Below are 21,794 nucleotides of genomic sequence, written 5' to 3' on the forward strand. Positions count from 1 at the left end.
CCCCCCTGCACGCATGCCCGCCCCCTCACCCGCCCACCTGTGTTTCTCCTTAGGATTAAGGATTAGATTTGGGTTTCTCACTCGTTTAAATAGCAAATCGAGGTCATAAAATGAAGCCCAATTTTCAGGCAGGCAGGCAGGCAGAGTTACTACAACTGTAACACTGTCCTTGTTTTTATCAGGACTGTGTGTGCTATAAGAGTCACATAAAGAGTATGGTTATCATTAACATCCCAATATGTACGAGAATATACACAGGACCTTTTTTGGGCTGTTAATGCCATGAGGAGGAGAATAAACCAAAAGACATTGAGGGGAATTTATCAAAACTGGAGCAGGCAAAGTCTGGAGCAGTTGCCCAGGGCAACCAATCCGCTTCTCTCTTCAAATTGTTCTGTTAAGATTTGAACATGAAAGATAGAAGCCGATTGGATGCTATGCACTGCTGCTCCAGAATTGGTCTGCGCCAGTTTTGATGAATCCCCTCTCTGCATGAATACAAAACTCACTCACCTGAGCAACAATGGACAGTATTCCCAACACTGCTATGAAGGCAGCCACACTTTCAGGGGAAAATTTCATTATCTGATGAAAGGGAAAAATAAATCAATTTTAGGTTCTCTCTTAAGAAGCAGCAGATACAAGTTCAAAGTCTAATAAAACCTTCAAATTTCAAGTGATATTAAAAGGGAAAAGGTTTTAAGCTATTTCAGTTCTGACTAAATCACTTACAACAGATGCTACTCGATGTTTAAAAGGTTTAGTTTACTGTAGAGTCAGCTGCTCCCCTAAGCACTGGTCTTAATATCCTGTCTCAGCATGGCTCCTTTCTTTTGTAGGGTCCTATGGAGCCACCATTATGTGTGATAATAAACCGTGTGTGCCTCCACAAAAAACAGACAGAGCAAAGTAAGCCAACCCCTGCTACTCCTTTCTCCAAGCAGGTAGTTGCTGGAGAATGCACTGTCCCTTGTGAGCTTTTACTGGACAGGAAGTTCTTGGAAGCTGATCTGAGAGAGCTGGAGCCAGATGTTCGGAAATATGATGACTAAGTAATAGGGCAGAAATGCAAATAAAGACTTTGTCTGGATTCATTATTAAAAAAAAAAAAGTTTGAGCGTTTAATACTACTTTCAACTTTTTCTGGTAGTGCTGGCATCACATCTTCACTTCGCCCCAAATGTTTCTATTAGCCAATAAGGACACACATCCAAAGGATGGGCTAATAGGAATACACAAGAGGCTGGAGGGGGTAAGGCCAGCACTCAACTGTGGGTGGGCAACACAGCAAACAGAATGCTAACAGGCCATCTATAAAACAGGAACCTCGGGACTGCCAGCAGTTTAAAAGAACCTTACACCCAAAGCGGGCATCAGAGAGAATATTTGAATAGAAGACCAGGTGGCAGTCTTTCAAATCTGGGAAACGGTTGCCCGATTCCAAAATTCCCCAGAAGCATTCATGGACCTAGTGGTGTGCTCCTTGAGAGAAAACGTTGGCACCCCATCCTTCTTAAGACCATAAACTTAAATAATGATCTGCCTGAGTCATCAAGCAATGGTCAAACAGGAAGCTAGATCTTTGTCGGGACCATCAGGAACCACAATGAGTCAGTCTCTCTAATGGAAACAGTGGCGTGAGGTAGACAGGCACAACTCAAACTACATCCAGGCAAAAAAGAGAAATCTCCTTCTGATGTACTGATGCCAGACAGGAGGGATGGAAGTACAATGTCCTGGTTTAAGTGAAAGGTTGAAATCCCCTTAGGAAAGAAAGAGCCTTTAGGCGATCAATACTACTTTGTCTCCATTTAAGACCAGAAAGGTTTTCTTTCACAAGACAAGGCCGCCAGTTCAGACACTCCCCGAGGTGATGGCGACAAGCATGGAAAGGGAAATATCCCTAGCAGATTCAAAGGGCAGTTTCTGAAGCGCAGGAATTCAAACCCTGTTTGAATTGTGAGCTGACTATAATCTTCAAAGAAAAAAATCATCTTGAAATAAAAGAAAAATGGCCAATAAAAAATGGTTAAACTTTCTTTAGTAGAGAAAAGGCATCCATCCTCCTAGGACACCAGAAAAAAAAAAGAAGAGGCATGCTGGTAGTTATACCAGATTGGTCACTTTTTTTGGCTAGTGTCTAAATTCTCCTGTAGGCAGCAGTATAACCTAAATGTATCTGAATCTCTGTGCAATAGGCAAACGTGAGAGGGAAAACCCCAAACTCCCCACAGTGGACCAGAGAAAAGCTGGGGATTATGTAAGAAACATCTCAATGTCGAAGCATGCAGATATTTAAGACAGGGATCGACTCAATCCACCAGGCTCCAACTACGATATAACTATAACCTACAATAGTGACAGTCATGATGTACAGGGCTATAACCGCAGAAGTCTAAAAGGTAAAGATTTGATCAGGTTTTTACATTTTGGACTTTAAGGTTTTGTTGGCACTTTAGGCAGGCACCAATATGAGGGCACGAGGGAATACAAACTGCTCACACATCACAACCAAATGAGTAGAAAGTCTGCCATGGAGCAGGGAGGGGTAAGGCTCCTTATACCAAATTTTATTACATACACACACATTTCACTTTACAAAACTAGGTGGACTAAACAGACAGTGTTATCATTTATATTTTTTTGTGCAAGGTTCACTATGAAAAAAAACAACATTCAAAGAGAGCTCAGTAACTATTCCTTGCATGTCATAGCCCTATCATACTTCCTAGATCCTGCCGATATTGCTTACCTGTCTGAGGTACAGAAAAAAGCTAGAATACTGTCCAGCCTCAGGGAGGTAGGAGAGGAACACTGTAATGCAGATAAGGAGCACAATGGAATCCTGGCCAACTTTCTTCAGAGACTAAAAAAAAAACAAAAAAAAAACCACAGGTAAAGTTATAAATCAAAGTTTTCAGTGCAATTAGATCTAATAATACAGGAAGCCGTGTTTTCAGTGGCTGTCAGGGAAGGAAGATAACCCAAAAAAACAACAGTAAAGCACTTGGAAGTTCAATAAACCTGTACACTTGCTGCATTAATGCATGGTACCACAAAGTGCACCAATGCCTTAATTTCTGTTTAATCCCATTTCTGTTTAACAGAACCAGAATTAAAACACAAAGCCAATCCCTCCATAAAGGGAGCACAAAGCATTACGCTCAAAACCGTAATGAATGCAGTATTTTCATTAACCTGCATCAATTACGTTTTTAAATTTTTTTCTATAAATAGATTAGTTAACCCAATTAATACATTCATTTTTCTTTATGTAATACTCAACTTGCAAAGATATAGCACAGGCCACCAATGCCAACCTCAGCTACCTTGCAGCCTGGCTGTGGTATCAATATGATGATATAATGACCAGGAACAGCCATGCAGATTAGGAAAGTCAATGTAAACTCAAAACACTTAAGCTGCCTTCTTATTCCAGGTCAGTCACTGGAAACGTATTGAAATGATCAATTCAACATACTAGCCAGGCACTTATTTCAGGAGAATGGCATCCACATGCTACCGCTATACAGGTTACCTTTAGGGCGGGGAGTGAAAGTATTGGCTAAATCTGCCATGTCTATAGTAACTAATTTACAAATATCTACTTGTACACAAAATATGAAACAGTGAGCATGTAATAATTTAAAGGTCATGCCTTTTGTTTTATTTAAATATTGCAATAACAACAAAATATGCTCAGTGAAAACACTAGTTCCCTTTAAGCTCAATTGTGGTGACAAAAGTGTTAAACCAGTTGTGGCCCTACTACTTAGAGCCGTGTCAGGAAACTAGAAAACTGATCCCAAGCATGTGCATGTTTTAAACATTTCGGTACTGCCATATTGTAAAAAACAAAAACCCACACATGGCAGGGGATACATTTCTTTAGCGTAGGTTAAACGACACTTCATAACAAACTTGCGCAGCCAGGGGGGCCCGTGAATGGCTGTGAACTGAGCTGTCATTGGACAGCGCAGATTACAATTACAATATACAGAACCAGAGTGGCTCTGTACCTTGCGATTGATGGGAACCAACCACAGCCATCACTAGTTTAAACACTAGTAGTGCTAACAAACCTATAGCTGTTCACAAAGGAGGAAGATCCCCTTAAAGTTAAAGTGCCACTGGCCACCAATGATTGTGAAAGGCAAATGTAAACAAACCCAAATTACTTCCTTTATATAGCAATAAATATAGCCAAAAAAAACAAAACAATGATTATTAAGTATAGCCAAAAGAAAGTTCTGCCTCAAGAAAATGATATCAGATTCATTGAGTATAGTGTTGCATGACTGACTCACAGCACTAAAAACTGGCCTGGTAATGAAGGGGTATATACAGGCTAGTACCGGACTGGTTAAGGAATCCAGTCCTCATCAATATAAAGGCTGCCATTACTGACTTCTCCTCATGAAGTTGCCTGGCCACCATGTTGATCCCTCTTACTTAAATATTCTGTCACTATCCCTGAACGTATTGAAGTCATACAGGCAACATAGTAGCCAGACAACTAACATTTCTCTTAGCAAAGGTTTACTCTAATTGTGGGAGACTTTAGGACTGGTTCTCACCAACATATGGCGATGTTACTGACATAAACGCAGCACCTTTGTATTTGCAGGGTCATGCAGTACTGACCACATAAAAACGGAGCTTCCTGTTTGTGTAGAATACATGCCAGAAATCGGCTCCAATATTTCCCAAGAGCTGCTCTAAATGAAGGTAATCTGAAAGCAATAGCACTTAACTGCAATCAGTAAATGGCTTTACAATAATCTTCCTATCATCATCATCATCATAAGCACATCTCATTATTCCTAGTGTCTTCTGATTATATCATCCCCCTGCAGATTTTTTTTCTGAAAAGGCAGCAGTGATCTTTGGTCACTACACATGGAGATAACAGTGCCATTATAGGCCCAGGTCTTGGCTCTACTTACTGGTTAAATAAATCTGCCCCTAATGTCTGCATGAAATTATCACAGCACTGAAACACCTGGCAATGTAGGGGCATGACAGGCAGTTGAAATTCAAGTAGAGTTAACCGCAATCCCTCCTCCATGGAGCCCTGCAATATAGAAAGGGAGCAAATACAATTCCTTATACAGCTTAGTGGGAAGGAAGGGTGGTTGAAAACAAATATGGGGGCCCCCTGGTCACCTAAATGGAGGGCAAGGCCAAAGGCGTGTGCAGCTCAGAACAGGATAAGAGAAGGGTGGTGCCTTTTACTAAGGAGCTGGAAGGTGGCTCAGTGTGTGACTTAATGGGAATTGTTTTAATAAAATGCTGAGAAACACTTGAAAGTGACACTAAACTAAGGAGTAAAATCTAAAATGCATTCAAGTACCTGAACTATTATTAACAAACATGTAGCTTATTTGTGTATCACTCTGTAGCTGGAGATCCTCAAATCATCTCTGAATTGGTGCCGACACTGTCATTCCTTCTGCAGGGGGGCTACTTTTGTTCTCCATGGTCTCTGTGTGTTGTTAAGTAGCCAGTGCTCCAAGCTCACTCCTGTGATGGACTACAATCTCAATACAAAATTAGTAAAGTAAACATGAGATCGTAGTCCATCACAGGAGCGAGCTTGGAGCGTCAGCACCAATTCAGAGATTATTTGAGGATCTCCAGCTGGAGCGATACACAAAGATACATTTTTGTAATTAGTTCAGGTACCTGAATGCATTTTCAAGATTTAACACCTGAGTTTAGTGTCACTTTAGGATCAGACACAGGCCTAACATGCTGCAGTGTTTTGATTAAACACAGACAGAAAGAGAACATATCTTCAAGAGGAACTTCAGAAAAAAAAGTGTCTAAAATATGTTTGCATACAAGGAGTTAAGTGCAACAAGGTGTATGCCACCTACAAGACCTCTCATTTACAATTTACTGTTAATAAGCACTGATAGTATAGCTAGCACTATACTTCCGGTACACAGGTACTAGACCTTTGGGTCTCCTGCACAGCAGGCCTTACCGCCGCTTCTCTTGCTCAATCACAGAATGTTTGTAATCTGCGAACCCATGTACAAAGTGTTCTATGAATAGACAAGGGAGAGGAAGGGCAGGCATGCAGCTGCTGTGTAAGATGGTTGGATCTCTCCTGTCAAAATGCCAATGTGTAGCAAAAGGTATACCAATGGCACTCAGTGAAAGTGAAAATTGTAAATAAAAGGAAAGCTCCAGGAAGGGACATGCACCTTATTGTACTAGAGGAGAATTAAGAGACGAGTGATTTTCACTCAGCCTCATAATCTGAGCCAACCTGTGACAATCAAACTGTCACAGGTCGGCTCAGTAGATCGGGAAGTGAGCGAACACATACTGTCGCTCGCTCACTTCTCAATCTATCCGTGCAGAGAGCCGTGACTGTCACTCATGGCTCCCTGCAGGGATCCCCCCTCTCCGATTCTCCAGCGCTGACTGGCGGAACGGACGGGGGAGGGGTGGGTACAGCTGGCTCTGCCTCTAGATAGGCAGAGCCAGCTGTCACTAACGCAGCTGGGTGGATCCAGACAGCATTGTCGGGATCCGCTCCAGCTGAGGCGTCTCAGTATACCGCTAGCTGCAGCTCGCGGTATAGCGAGCTTTGGGTGATGGGAGGACGCTAGTTTGTATCCTCCCGTTACCCTTAGGAGAACTATGGGGAAAAGCACTGACCCCATAGTTCTCCTTTACCTCCTTGAAAATACTTCTTTAAAGTGCGAGGTTTGTAAAGCAGTAGAGCTGCTCAGTAGAAGCTAAGGCATAAGGAGTCCTCAGTTCAGTATAATGTACAGCTGGAAATAGCAGAGACATGATGCACTGTTGGCTAACAGAAGTGCTAGATAAATGCTATGCCATTCAATGGGAAGCTCAAATTTTATCCAGTTCATTTAGCAGAGAGAGCAGAGATGTTTACCCAAAGCATGTGAATATTTACATGGGCCTGGCTTGGAGGCATGTATGCATTTGGGAAGGGGGAGAGGCATTTGAGGGTTAGCAAAATGTGCTCTAATCCTTCAAACTGCACATCAACTGTGACCCCGACTAAATAAGTATTGCATAACAGACTAAAGAAACAACAATTGTGTAAGCTGTTCATTCACAGGACACGGATGGAGCCCCCAGCATATTGCAGCTTAAATGTTCAACTATTGACTGCACCATTACCCTCTCCAGAGCTGATCAGAAAAACATATTAGATTATATGTTGGGAATAGAACACACAACTAATACCTCTCTGACCTCCAAAAGTCAAACTACACACAGATAAGACACAGATAAGACAGCTGCTTCTTCCAGCAGAAGTGTTTAGATCTAAGCTTCTAAAAAAGGAAACTATAAATGGTTTACTGTCTGTTTTGTTGTTTATGTTTTAAACAGTTTTATGAATCACTCATCCTCAGAGTTCAAGCCGACAATGAAACTGTGACACGTCCGCTCAATAGATTGGCAAGTGAGAGAACACATACCGTCGCTCGCTCACTTCTCAATCATTTCCCTGCAGAGAGCCGCGACTGTCAGTCACGGCTCCCTGCAGGGATTCCCCCCTCCCCGCTCTGATCCTCCAGCACTGAGTGGAGGAACGGGTGGGGAGGGGGCGGGTACAGCTGGCTTTGCCTCTCCAGATAGGCAGAGCCAGCTGTCACTCACGCAGCTGGGTGGATCTCAACATTTATGTCGGGATCTGTCCCAGCTGCGGCAGTCTCTGTATACCGCGAGCTGTAGCTCCTGATATACTGAGCTTTGGGTCATGGGAGGAGGTTAGTATATGTCCTCCCGTGACCCTCAGGAGAACTATGGGGAAAAACACTTACCCCATAGTTCTCTTGTAAATCAGCTAAAACATGTGCATCAAAACAAAGCATCAAGGTGTGCAATGACTTGCAGATTGTTTTCTTTAGAAAGCAGCCAGAGCCCGAGTAGAAAAGCCCGTCTCTAGCCAGCATACTGCAGAGATACTCTTATTTTTAGTGGAAGCAGTAGTCTCTCTGTAGAGATCCAAACTGCCTCTTCAGCTGATTGGTCTGACTCCGTGTGAGACCACTGCTTCCACACAGAGAGCAAACATGTTTTTCAGCAGAATGTTACAGGGAACATGCTTCTCTATTAGTTGTAAGCAAGAACACGTTTACTGATTTTTTTTTTTTTTTACTGAATACATTACTGGATTAAACGAGGTTCCGTTTAAAATGTTGTTAAGAATTTAAATGATAACAGAGTTGTATTATGGTGTGTCTTTTATATCTGCCTCTAAACTGAAAGTTCACTTGGGCTTTAATACATGATACATTATTCTAAAATCAATATGGGGGTTCAGTAATGAAACAGCACAGTAGTATGTCTTCTGCCAGGCAGACTGGTTCTCACTGAAAGCTTGGATTCATTTTCTTTTTTATACAGAGAGAAATATAGCGATCACAATGTGAAAAGGAGCCTAAAGTAGAGCTGCAGCTAACGATTATTTTCAAAATCGGTTAGCCGATTATTAAGTTCGATGAATCGGTTAAATCGGATAAAAAAATAAAATACAAATAAAAAAATGACTCCAGTGATGGGACTACTAGTTTGTAGGGCTGCAACAACTAAATCGACATAATCGATTATAAATCGATTGAAAAAGTTGTCAACTTTTTCAATAATCGATTAATCGAAACATTATACACAAAGTGTATAATGTATTGCTGGGATTTGTATTCCCATGTATAATTTACAGCACAACATATTCCTCTATAGCTGATGTACCATCAGCTATAGAGGAATACAAATCCCAGCAATACATTATAGAGCACCATGTGTGGGAAAGTGCAGGCTTTCCTGAGCAGCCTTCCAGCAACTTGTTTCTGAGATCGGCCTGTCTATCAGCGGCTGTCATCCGCCCACACCTGCTCCTCCTTACTTCTTCTCCCCGCGTCCCTGTGCCGATCGTGGATGTTGGCGGGCGGCAAGCGTGAGGCGGGGAGGAGGTGCGGCGTGTGGAGCGTGGATGCGGCCAGGTAGGTCTGGCAGCAGTGAGCGTGAGGTGGGGAGGAGGTGTGGCGCGCAGCATGTGTGGAGCCATGAACAGGGCCAACCAATCGGAAGCCGATTAATCGATGATTGGAAAAGTTGACAACTTTTTCAATAATCGATTATAATCGATTAGTTGTTGCAGCCCTAGCCTAAAGCTCTACATGCTGGCATATCAAAAAAATATTCCCACTTTTTTTGTAGCCTTGACCTAAATAAAGAAAAATATCTCCATAGCCAATATATGTTCCCTTTATCCGCCCACTAGTGACCTTCTAAAACAGAGTGTTGCTAACCAACCAGGTTAAAAGAAGTTTAAAGCCAGACACAATTCCCAAACACTTAAAATAAAACAGCAATGTAATAAAAAGCACATTCTGGGACTTCAGAAGTACACAGTATCTTGAGAAACATACTGGCTGTCTTCCAAAGAATGTTCTGCGATTCCAGTTGAGTAACAGGTTGCTCCCCCATCACCCCCAAACTTAAAACAACATTTACAGAAGCAAGCTGCAGCTCTCCTACATAAACCGAATTAAGGGAATATCTACTCTTCTCACATGGATACATTGATTTAAAAAACAGGTCATGTGCTTGCCACTGCTGGATGTGTAATTCGTCATTATAAAACACATTAATAGCTTAGCACTGGAGTTTCAAATTCATCCATCATATAAAAGTTCCCCATTTCAATCCATTATGTTAAACAACGAAGGTATTGCCTGGTTATTTTTAGGAAAAAATGAAATGCACACATTAGTGCCAGGAAGGATGTTACACCCAAAACAGAAGCCGGACCAGAATGACTGATATGTGTAGAACAAAAGCTAGGCGCCATATATTCAGAGACACAGGGTGAAGCCTTGGATCACAAAACCTAGCACTGCTGTCTGATTACCAACAATGAGCAGCTTGTCACCTCCCTCCACAGTTCAGTGAAAGAAAGGTATGTCTATATATAATATGTAAAAATCAATCAACACGACTCAAATTGTAATTACTCTGACATAACATAGCTATGAATGAGGTTACTTACTGCAAAAGGATCCGCTTGCTCCCATGAAATTGGGGCTCCCCATGATGCAGGCCTCATTTTTTCTGGAAGTGACTCTGGAACAGCCACCAAGATGAAGCAGATGTCAAGCAGCGCTATTGCAGTGGCTAGTAGCACCACAAGAGAGTCTCCATATGCATGACTGAGGTAAGCTCCAATGGCTGGACTAGTGACAAGACTAGCTGCAAACGTGGCAGATACCTGCAAAGGAAGGCAGAATTTAAACCAAGCAATACAAGTAAAGCACCAGGAAGGTGTCCGCTAAAAAGACGCCCTGTATTGTCCAGAGTAAACAAGAACATGAAAGAGAAATTGATTTGGCTAAAAGTGACATATGCAGTTCTTCTTTACATATATAAGGCCAAACTGATAGACCCCTTTCATGTTTAAGAAAAAGTATCAAATCAAAAATCTGACATTCATCCTGCTAAATTGCACCTACTTGAATTCTGTGTGGATGGAGGCAAAAACTAATGTTATCAACAGATTGAATGCAATATCAGAAAAATGCAGCATTATGGCTACTAGATGAAGCTGAGGAGCATAAGACACAATTATTTCCTACGCTTAGCACCATCTGGTGGTCCTAATGTGGTATTTGCCTGGTATTTCAATAAACATGGGAAAAATATGCTAATAACATTTGTTTTTGCCTCCATATGGACAGAGGGAACGTACATGCAATTACACAGGGGGAACAGTGTACGTAAACCCCAACAATAGACTTCTATGTGCTTTAAAAGGAGAACTATGGGATCAGTGCTTTTCCTTATAGTTCTCCTAAGGGTAACAGGAGGGTCCCGTCACCCAAAGCTCAGTATACCGCGAGCTACAGCTCGCGGTATACTGAGCCCGCCGCAGCCGGGACGGATCCCGACATTACTGTTGAGATCCACCCAGCTGCGTAATTGACAGCTGGCTCTGCCTATCTAGAGGCAGAGCCAGCTGTACCCGCCCCCTCCCCCATCCGTTCCGCCAGTCAGCGCTGGAGGATCGGACAGGGGAAGGGGGGGAAATCCTTGCAGGGAGCCGTGACTGACAGTCACCTCTCTCTGCAGGGACATGATCGAGACGTGAACGAGCGACGGTATGTGTTCGCTCACTTCCCGATCTATTCAGCCGACGTGTGACAGTTCATTGTCACATGTCGGCTCGAACTATGAGGAGAGTGATTTTTCACTCACCTCATAGTTCTCTTTTAATATTGTCCTTTTTTTTCTGGGTTGGCGGGGTGGGGGATGAGGGGAGACTAATGCAGCCACCATGTCTGAGGACTGGTAAGATAAAATATTACATTTTTGTTCTTGGGTTAAGATAATCTTTAAAGAGGAACTTTACCCATATCTTTAAAATAACGACAAACACAAATTTAAAACAAACACATTCTTCTAGATAATTGCAGGCTTTGTATTCTTTGCATCCCTTATTTCTCTCTTCTTCCCCCGTCTTCTGACAGTGGCCATGTTAACTAAGTGCAGGTTACTAGCTCTCCTAATACTTCCTGGATTTCTGGGACAAGTGACTAGGACATGTGACCATGCACATCATCTCAGGGGAGGAAAATGCCTTTCCCCTGAGATCTGGTGATATTTCCTAGCAATCCTCTGCTGATGTAACCTTCCCAGGATGCAACACATTGGCACATTACATAATTTGTGCCAGAACTGGACCAGGAAGTAGATAAACTCTATTTGTAAGTGAATGAAGAACAAGTTTAAACTAAAGAATATAAGATGATTTTAAACCAGCATGCAGAGCTGGGGTAAAGGTCCACATTAAGGAGTTTATTTACAAAACAAGCAAACTCTAAATGTAAATTATTGGGTTTTGCATAGATGGGCAGATGTCACCACCAAAAACAATGTGCAGGAATATATATATGAGCATATCCACACAGGATCTACGGCTGTCACCTTCCTAACAGGTGGTATCACATACATACTTTAGTTCTACTTTTTGCTCTTCCCAAGACAGGTGATTAGCCGGCTCACTCAGTTTTTCCAACAAACAAAAAACTGAAGATTATTGTTCTCTATAAATCATAAATGCCACGTTTTGCCACCAATGTACCCTCCCAACACCAAATTCCCCATAAACAGCTTGGATTTAACCCAAACATTAGATGAGGGTGGAATCAGAATGTTTATGGTCAGCCTAAGGCTCCTGTGAAAGACTTTTCTGTGCCTTGAAGTACACGTATCATGAGAACAATATCGGAGCTCCCATTGCTGATCACCTGAAAACGATAGCAGCCTGTCTTTTCTGATCAAATGTACAAAACAGTAATGCCAGATTTTAGCCATAACTTTTGTATATACATTTCCAAAATCAGTTACATAGAATGTAATGAAAGCAAGTGGGTAACCATCTACATGTAGACAACTAGCATTTTCAGAAGAAGGTGGGTAGCAAAGGCACAGATATCTTGAATGCCAGGTAACTTTTTAAAAGAGGATTCTGGACAAGCTAAACTTTTCAATTGTACTGGCAAACTGAATCAGTACATTTCAAGAAAAGGGGCCCGACGGGACAGAATATCTAGAAATGTCTGACAATTCCAAGAGAAGCAGAGCCAGCTGTCAATCAGGTAGTGGGGTGCAGTTCAGGTCTGCACACTCAGCATATAGTAGGCTATAGCCAGCTATATGCTGAGCTTTGGGTCACAGGAGGGGGTTAGTAAATGTCCTCCTGTGACCCTAGAGAACTATGGCCAAAAAAGGTTTGGCCTTAGTTCTCTTTTAATAGTGCACAGCCCACATCTATCACACGTAATCTTAATCTTCACACTCCAGGTACAGATGTGTAGAAGGAAACGTGCGCTGGCCACAAGCAAAGGGGCTAAGAGGGCCACACTCCTCTTTTTATGACCAAATGCTGATTATGTAAATAACTCTAGGAACAATCAATGTAAAGATTTGTCACTTATAAAAAGATGGACATAGCTGTGTAAACATCACAAGAGCTACACTGCTCTTATTCCACTCACACCCGGCCATGAACTGCAACCATTTCCACAAAGGGATTCTGATTAAAGTGCTCTGAGCAGAGATTTGCTGTGTTAGAAAACAAGAAAAATCTGCCAAAACAAGTTATCATCTTTACACAGGAGCAGTTACTCGCCTCAGAAAACTTTAGTGCTGCACTGTGGCAGGTGGGCAACTTGTTTGCATTATGGTTGCCCATTTATTATGAATGGGTGCCAACACACCACAGGAGATGTAAAAAAATAAACTTCACTATAAGTTAAAGAGAACCAGTAATTTCCTTACAATGTGTAGCATACACCGCACAGCCTATACTGTGTGTCCTCTCTCTGCTTAGGAGAACTATAAATTCCAAACCAAGTTTAGGCAACTGAGGCCACAACTTATTTCAGACTCTGGATTTGTATGCATTTAGTTCCAATGCCAGCAACATCATTATTCTGGAAACAGAAGTTGGCCTTATTTGTCTACAGGTGGCTTAACATGAAGAACACAAAAGATGGGCATGACTGCGTTATAGTTCATAGTGCACTAAATTATTGAGATGGGCTACAAGGTTTCAGTGCAGAAACTTTTGAATTAGCTATAGCCAATGGCTACATGACCTACTTACCAGTCCATATGCCATGCTTCTTTCATGTTCCTGCGTTATGTCAGCCACATAAGCAAATACCACAGAGAATGTGACAGCAAATACCCCTGATACAGATATAACAGCGAAGTACCACCTAAAAAAATATATATATTAGAAAAAAAGTTAAGAATGTAAATTAGAGCACCAATTAAAACTGTTCAGCAAATTGGAATACTACCACTGTGTGTTAATTCCATTTCCCTATAAAATTATTAATGAACCCTTACAGTCAGGCGGAACAGTGCCTTTGTGTGGACTGTATCCCATTACTGGACTACTACATCACTTTGCATATAAGGTTTCCCCTAGAAAGCAGTAGTGTGAAGGAAGACGTGTACAAAGGCTTTCCTAACTATCCTAATTGTGAATTACCAGACCGAAGAGTCCCAAACAGGTAGAGGTGGGAATCACAGGCTGTGGATAACAAATTACAAGCTTTACACAGCTTGTCTACCCAAGCAAACCAGAATAAAAAAACAAAAACCCTAGTTTGGATGTTTCCCCAATACATATTTCTATGCCAAAACTAATATATATTAACAGTACATACTGTGGATGCCTGCAACAGAAAGGAAGAATTGCTTCTACATACCATGGACTGATCTTCATAAGTGGAATAGGAGCACATGTGAAGAACACTGTTAGCAGCAAGAAGGACTTTCTTCCCCAGACATCAGATAATGCTCCTATCAAAGGAGCACTGAGGAATGACAATAAACCCTACAGAAGAAAACAATGTCATTAATACCACACACAGTTATATGGCATGTACTGATTTACCACATCTCACGAAACAAACAGGTCCCTGCATGTAGACCTCACATGAATTCATTTTATATCAGACTAAACCAGTTTCCTGAACACACAAAAGGCAAAATGCTGCCAGGAAATTGACAAAACACGTGACAACTGAATGTATTATTACAGAAGAGCGAATCTTTAGAAATCCAATCTATCCTTCATTTGTGACCAGAAGAATCCCTGCAAAATTCTACAAACTGCACACATAATTGGCTTCAGATTTTGTTGACTTAAAAGATTCCCAGTGGGCAACACACAAACCTATCAGGACTCTTTGTGCAGCCAACCTTTTTACAGGTTAATTTTTTAATCCAGAATTTTATACTGCGTGGTTCTAAAAGGACATCACCACCTCATGCCAATCTGTCATTTCTACTAAACAAGCGGAGTAGAGAGGTATGAGATTTCAATGAGCCTGTAGGAAATGTGATGTGGACTGTCACAACTAACACACAAAAGGCAGAAACAAACAGGAGAGGGGAAATGCTCCTCATAATGGAACATTCCACAGGATGGCAACCGACCGGCTTTAGCAGATTACAAACTTTTTAGATTATTAGACTAGAGTCATGATTTTATACTGTGCTGCCATCATTATTTATGAATGAAAATAATAACTGCCCTTTGAATAGAGCTGCACTCAATAGTTCAGGGGAGGAGTAAGGTAGTTTGAGGTTGCAGTGTTAAAGGGCCTTTTGACTTCACTTACGGATTTACGCAACGCCAACCCTCTCTTCCTAAGCCCATCAATAGTAAAAGTGTATGTAAACCCAAACAATGATCTTCTCATTGGTCTATTAATAATACAATTGAAAGATTTTTGTTATGCAAAGTGCAAAAATATACCTGTTGAACTTGTCAGAAGCTGAGAACTGTATTGTGTCTTTTATACACCTCCTGTGTTATCACAAAGCACCTGATTGGCCAACCAAGTTTTCATTTTGGGACTAAAGATCAACTAGCCTTTATGTTGTGTACAATAGAACAGGAGGTGGGTTTGAGTAGTTTAGCAACAACAACTTGGAGGGCTGACACCACTAATCCACAAATATGCTTGGTGTTGTCACCCCACAACAGGACTTTTCTGACAGACTAGCAGGTATTTTTCTGTACTTGCAGAGTGTAAAACTTAAAAAGATCCTGTCTCCATGCCTATGGGGCAAAGTGAAAGTATCTTAGCAAAAGGTCCCCCCTATACTTACATTGCCTGCGCACCCATGCTACTCCTTCACTCATGTGGCAGTGCTCAGACAGGGCGATTGGTTACCTAGGCCTGAGCACTGTTACAGAGGAGCAGTTATGTGCCCCTATACCTCAGGAGCGCACAGTTGGTATCACTCGACACCCAAGACATACAGTTCTGGGCGCCGGTCAGGTGTTTTTTTTTTTAATACATATAGCCCTGATGCGGGCAAGCAGGGCTAAATGTAATGCAGGGGAGCTGCCGCTCGTTTTACGCAAAATATTTGAGCGTTCTTCCCCTGCCCCACCATGATTTTGGGGGTCTCCCGCTCTTCTGGGGGACCCAGGACCAGAGCAAACAACTTCCGGAGAGCGGGGAGCAGACTGGAGAACGTCCCTGCTCCAATCTGAATGATCGAGACAGGAGCTCTGTCCAGCTCTTCCTGTCTCAGCTGTCACAAGCCCAGCCCCACAGAAAATAGAGGACAATGCTGTGCTCAATCTTCTTTATTAGAGTCTAATAGGGGGACATCTAGTCTAATTATGGAGACATCTGGGGTCTAATATACCCCAGATGTTTTCATGGAAAAATTACACAAAGTGGGAAGAGGGAGAACCAAGTTAAAACCTCCTTAAAAGTAGAGAGCTGGAGGACAGAGTTTGAAAGACTGTTGACTTGAGGCAAAGTCAAAAACAATATTCACTTTCAGGGAAACTTGCTGGGATTATAAGCAGAGGATTGTTATGCTGAGCACAGGTACATTTTAATCACAAATAATTGTAATATAGCTCACACACACACAAACAACTTCATGTAGAGATTTCAGACTCCTGGAATGAGAAATTCCTTACCTTTACTCCCTGGATGAGTCCATTCATAAGGAAGGTATGCTTAGGGAATGTCTCATGCAAAACCTACATAGGTAACAAAAAAATAAAAAAAATAACGTGGTTTAAGTGCTTGCAAGCGTTCAGCAATACAGGAAGTGGTTATGACACATTTTGTGGTTTGCAAGTCTAAAGCCCCCACTACTGAAAATAACATTTTTTTGTTTTTTTGGAAGAAATGACTGTCACAGCTAAAAGGGACACAACTAGAACAGGTCACATATCAAAGTATAAAGGAAAGTTGGAATCAACTTTTGAAAAGAACTAGTGTGGAAATAAAGAACAGGCCTCTTTAATAAAAGGTCACAATGACCTAAAAATCTGAGTAGGCATGCTGAAGATTCCACTGTACCCTGAAGCTCTTGAAGACAGCAGGGTATGGGCTCTCTGCCCACCACAAAAGGTAAGTATTCAGAGGCTTCTATTGCTGGGAGCTTACAAACATCGGTGCTTGTAACCGAAAAACCTGTATCGGTGCATCCCTAGTACAGATAGTACACCCGTACCAGGTGAGAGGGAAGGACCATTCGCTGAAAGGCAAGTATATCAGAGGGAGCCAGATTTGAGTGGGTTAATTTATTTTCCCAAAATTACTTGGGAAAATAAATGCACTCTTTAATGCACATTGTGTGCATTAGATAGTGCTGCTGCCCGACTACCACAATATGGCACACAGTGGAAAGGGGGCACCACTCAGCACACACAATGCACTTCACATGCATATGGCAGGGGTGGCGGGGTTGGTTTAAAAAAAAAAATGTTTTCTTACTTTTTTATATTTTAATTACTTTACCAGTTTTTTTTTTCAGTTTTTTTTCCCCCACTAGATTTTCACCTAAATTTATTGCCAATCACAGAGGGGCTAACAAGGTCCCCACACTAAGGCCTGGTTCACACCTGGGCGTTTTACAGCACTGATCGACGCGCTGTAAAATGCCCAGCAAGTGAAAACCAATTATTTCCTATGGGCATGGTTCCCACCTGGGCGTATCTCAGCACGTAGGAACGCCCTACGCCCAAAGAAGTACAGGAGCTTCTTTGGGGAGTTTTTCCATTATCCATTAGGATACAGCCGGATAGCCCTCGTAAACGCGCGTTTGGTTGACCGCAAATCGCGGTAAGAACACGCGGCATACACGCATATTCCGGTGAACCCAGCCTAAGGCTGGGTTCACACCTGGGCGTTTTTCAAGCAGTGAAATCCTACTCCCACTGCTCAAGCAGTGAAATCCTATTAATTCCTACGGGCATGGTTCCCACCTAGGCGTATTTCAGCGCGTTTTGACGCGCTGAAAAACGCCCTACGCCTGAAATAGTACAGGTGCTTCTTTGGGGCGGATTTCCGCGTGTGTCCATTAGGATACAGCCTGATAGATTTCGTAAGTACAAGTAATACAGTGGTACCTCAGTTCACGAATTTAATTAGTGCCACGATTCTAGTCGCGAACCGAATCAAACTGTGATCAGCCCGCAATCTCGACTAGAGGAAGCCACGACTATTGTCATAGCAGGGAAAATGGCTGTGTTTGTGTTCATAACCTGATGCGGAGTTCGCGAACGGAAGCAAAATTTTGCTGAAGTTCCTGTTCGCGAACAGAAGCGTTAGTGAACCGAGGTACCACTTTCAATGAGTAGAATATAAGATGAACCAACAAACTAACCAAACAGCAAGAAGAAACTCTAATAGCAACATGAAAAAACCCCCCAACAACCAAACGTTGTCATCTGTAACCAGTACATGTCATTCTGCACTGAAGAAACAGAACTTACCACCAATGTCGGAGCAGTAAGCAAGCCCCAGGCAAAGAACTCGAGGAAGATCACAATGACAGCATGATACACGCTGGGAGAACCAAACCCCTGAGGCTGGAAAAAAATAGAAAAATAGAGTTAACTTAATAGAAAGCAAACCATTTGTATTTAGGGAATAAAGGATAAACCACAAATCGTTTTACATTTACAGCTTAGCTGTAGAGACTGTACAGTAGACTGCAAGAGGCTGATACCAGGTCCAATCCAGGTACTGCTTGCTTGTTTTTAAAGCTGATCTCCGCAATAGGCAAATATGGTCTAAATCAGGAGAGGGCAACTCTGGCCCTCCAGCTATTATAGAACTGCAACTTCCATGATGCACTGCAAGACTGACAGAAACAGGCATGATGGTATTTGTAGTTAAAGCACAGCTGGAGGGACGCGTTGCCTACCCCTGGTCTTTATACAAGAAACCTGTGCATTCTTACTTGAATCTTGGTGTGATTTGTCTATTTCTTTCAGATCTGTGCAGGGATCAGCGCAAAACATTTTCTCTGTGCTGGAGTTTTCAATAATAAAGACCAGTCACTCCTGCTCTCCCTCCTTGTGCAGGGTGACTGGTCTAGGTCTCCGCCCCCCTCCTGAGGTAGGTGGGGCCTGCTGAACCCATCCCACAGAGCTGCTCTCTGCAAAGGCTTTGCACCGTGATTATGTCAGTGCTACTTTTACATGGTAATTACTGGATTTGTAAAGGCATTTGGTTCACACAAAGTGGATTTATAGCCTTTGTGGCTATTGAGGAATTTATTTAAAATACATTTCCTTTGGGGTTCAGCTTTAAAAAAAAAAAACATTTAAAAGGGGAAAGATTACAGAGTTGCATTAATTTGTGTCTTTTATATTAACCTAGAGTTTAGCTACAATTATATGAACAACTTTACTAACATATGGACTTTACTTGAATCTGCAAAGTAATTTACTAGCTATGCTGCGTCCCAATCTGAGCTCACTGTTCCCCTTACAGTTGTTCATCAATCCTTTGATACAGAGGTCCAGCCAGAGGGATAGGCCCTATAACTCTATTCTAGTGTACACAATGCAACTGTAATTACCAGTTCACTGGGTAACTATAGAAATAAAAAAGTCTGCTTACATTTTGCTTATTTGGTAACTTCTACATCCCAACACTGTGACTGGACAATGAAGGCGCAGCAACATATCCATGAGGTCATTCCTGTGCATTCCCCTCCACTGTCCAAAGTCATAGAACCCTGACAGGGTCCGAGTACTGCCCCTTCCTCTCCACCTTCTCTGCTGGCTGCTAAGCAAGGCATTGATTACACAGAAGACTGACGGAGACAGGATTGACATGCAAGCACTAGTTTTAAGCAAGAAGACATTTAATGATTTCACTGTCTACATCACTTGATTAAACAGGATTTAGGGGGGGGTTGAGTTCAACTCACATGCCACATGTTTTCTGCAATAAATGAGATGTACCTCCAGCTTAATTCACTTTTTTTTACACTCACCGTGCCACCATCTTTAATGATGATTTTTTTGGCAAGGAGTACACTGCGATTCACTCTCTTCTTTTTCTTCCCCTGAGTCATTTTTACATCACTCTTGTCCTCCTAACATCTGCCTAGAAAAAAAAGAATGTGAATCATGTAACAAATTTACAAAACACACAAAGCGATCTTGTAAAAACAGCACCGTAATCAAATATTCAATTCTGCGAAAAGGGCGAACACAGATTCTAATATGAAGCAATCATTCATAATATAACTGAAAAGTGTATAGCTTAGCAACATCAAATGCACTTAATTATATTATGTTCAGAGTATGGGGGAGGATACTGATGCACCAGGTATCTTCTGAAGGAAAAAAAAAAAAAAGATGGGTATTGGCAGAATTTGGAAAAGAGCTATGTGACAAAAGGATCAATTGATAACATAATGGAAAAGCCGACAGCTGCATCTGTTTACTAACAGAAGGGTCCAAAGGTGACAAAGGAAATAGATAAATGGACACATCTATTTACCATTTGTGGATATTAACAATGGAAAAACAAGTCAGTTAGATTGTGCAGCAACAGAAACAAAGTCGCTTCAAGTCATAAACCAGAAAAACAAACTGTCTGCTGAGGACCGGACACAGAATTGCAGCACTGGGCATTATTGCAACTGACACAAACACAATACCAGAACACAGCACTGGACTTAGCCAGCAGTCTGAATATTCTGTCTTCAGTTATTAGAACTCTGCCGTCTGTCTTATGAAAAGATTTAGGGAGAAAACACACCTTTCCTCCTGCAATGCATGTTACGTGTGTTAGCACCCGAATGGACAGTAACGCTACTGCGAGTTGTGATGTGCTGCATCAGAAAAAAATGCTACAGTTTTTTTTGCTCCATTCTTGTGCATGGGCATTACATCCAAAATAAATGGGCTGTCTAAACAAAATTTATGGTAACAAGTGAGATGGGTTAACACAAGGCACAAGAACAGACAGGACAGAAAATGGGCTGTTAGGAATCCCCTGCTTCCATTGTAGTATGACTGCAGCTGATGTCAGATTACCCGATTGGAGCTTGCAGTTGATTGGACGCAAGCTCTGTTCGGCTGAGAATTTTCCAACCTGCTCTACTGAACGAGGGATGACGGGTGGAAGAGTGCCACCAGGGGCACCCCCTGTGTGAATTTCGGCATGGTTCTTGGTGAACCCCAAATTCACACCGTGTATAGCCTACTATACTCCACAGTTTAGCTTTACTAAACATGACTAGAGCTGCAACTAATGATTCATTTTCATAATTGATAGTTGGATTTTTTTATTTAGATCGGATAAAAAAATACCATCCCTTATTTAACCACTTAAAGGCCATGGTGTTTCACCCCCTTCCTGGCCAGGCCATTTTTCAATATTCAGCGCTGCGGTACTTTGACTGATGTTTATTCCGTCATGCAACGCTGTACTGAAATGAATTTCATACAATTTTTTGGGGACAGATAAAGCTTTCTTTTAGTGGTATTTAATTTTTTACTATACAACAAAAAAAGTACCCTAAATTTTGAAAAAAAAACATGTTTCCCTATAAAATGTTATGAAACATTTATTTTCACCCCAATTTTTTGGTATAATATAAAAGACGGGGTCACGTCGGGTAAATAGACACTAAACATGTCAACCTTTAAAATTGCGCGCACCCGCGAAGTCGCAGAAAACTTCCCACAACCAAAATTGGCCATAGGCGATGCTTTAAACGTATTTACCGCTCATCAGTTTAGTGTCATCAGTGATTGATGGCCCTAGAATTATTGTTCTCACTGCAACGTTCGCTGCGATATGTAACATGTGCTGCATAATGGGCGCAATCGTCGTTTTTGTACATAGGCGCACCCGACACATGTTTGCGGGTGTATGTGGGGGGGCCGGGGGACTTTAAAACATTTTGTGTTATTTTGTTTAATTATTATTTGTGAATATTTTTTT

At 41.8% G+C, this 21,794-nt stretch overlaps 1 protein-coding gene across 1 annotated transcript in view; it reads right to left on the reverse strand.

Annotated features, from left to right (window-relative positions):
• The window catches only part of MFSD14A (major facilitator superfamily domain containing 14A), a 52,721-nt gene that overhangs the window by 12,242 nt on the left and 18,685 nt on the right, over positions 1–21,794 (reverse strand). Inside the window, exons 2-9 of the mRNA XM_018561959.1 lie at positions 19,831–19,943; positions 18,317–18,412; positions 16,511–16,573; positions 14,268–14,395; positions 13,655–13,769; positions 10,040–10,258; positions 2,753–2,866; positions 514–585 (exon numbers count right to left, since the gene is read on the reverse strand). Coding sequence (XP_018417461.1) covers positions 514–585; positions 2,753–2,866; positions 10,040–10,258; positions 13,655–13,769; positions 14,268–14,395; positions 16,511–16,573; positions 18,317–18,412; positions 19,831–19,911 — 888 coding nt within the window. The 5' untranslated portion in view covers positions 19,912–19,943. The remainder of the gene's footprint in view (positions 1–513; positions 586–2,752; positions 2,867–10,039; positions 10,259–13,654; positions 13,770–14,267; positions 14,396–16,510; positions 16,574–18,316; positions 18,413–19,830; positions 19,944–21,794) is intronic.

This window comes from Nanorana parkeri, unplaced genomic scaffold (assembly GCF_000935625.1).
Source record: "Nanorana parkeri isolate BGI_ZX_2015 unplaced genomic scaffold, ASM93562v1 scaffold553, whole genome shotgun sequence".
NCBI classification, from domain to species: domain Eukaryota; kingdom Metazoa; phylum Chordata; class Amphibia; order Anura; family Dicroglossidae; genus Nanorana; species Nanorana parkeri.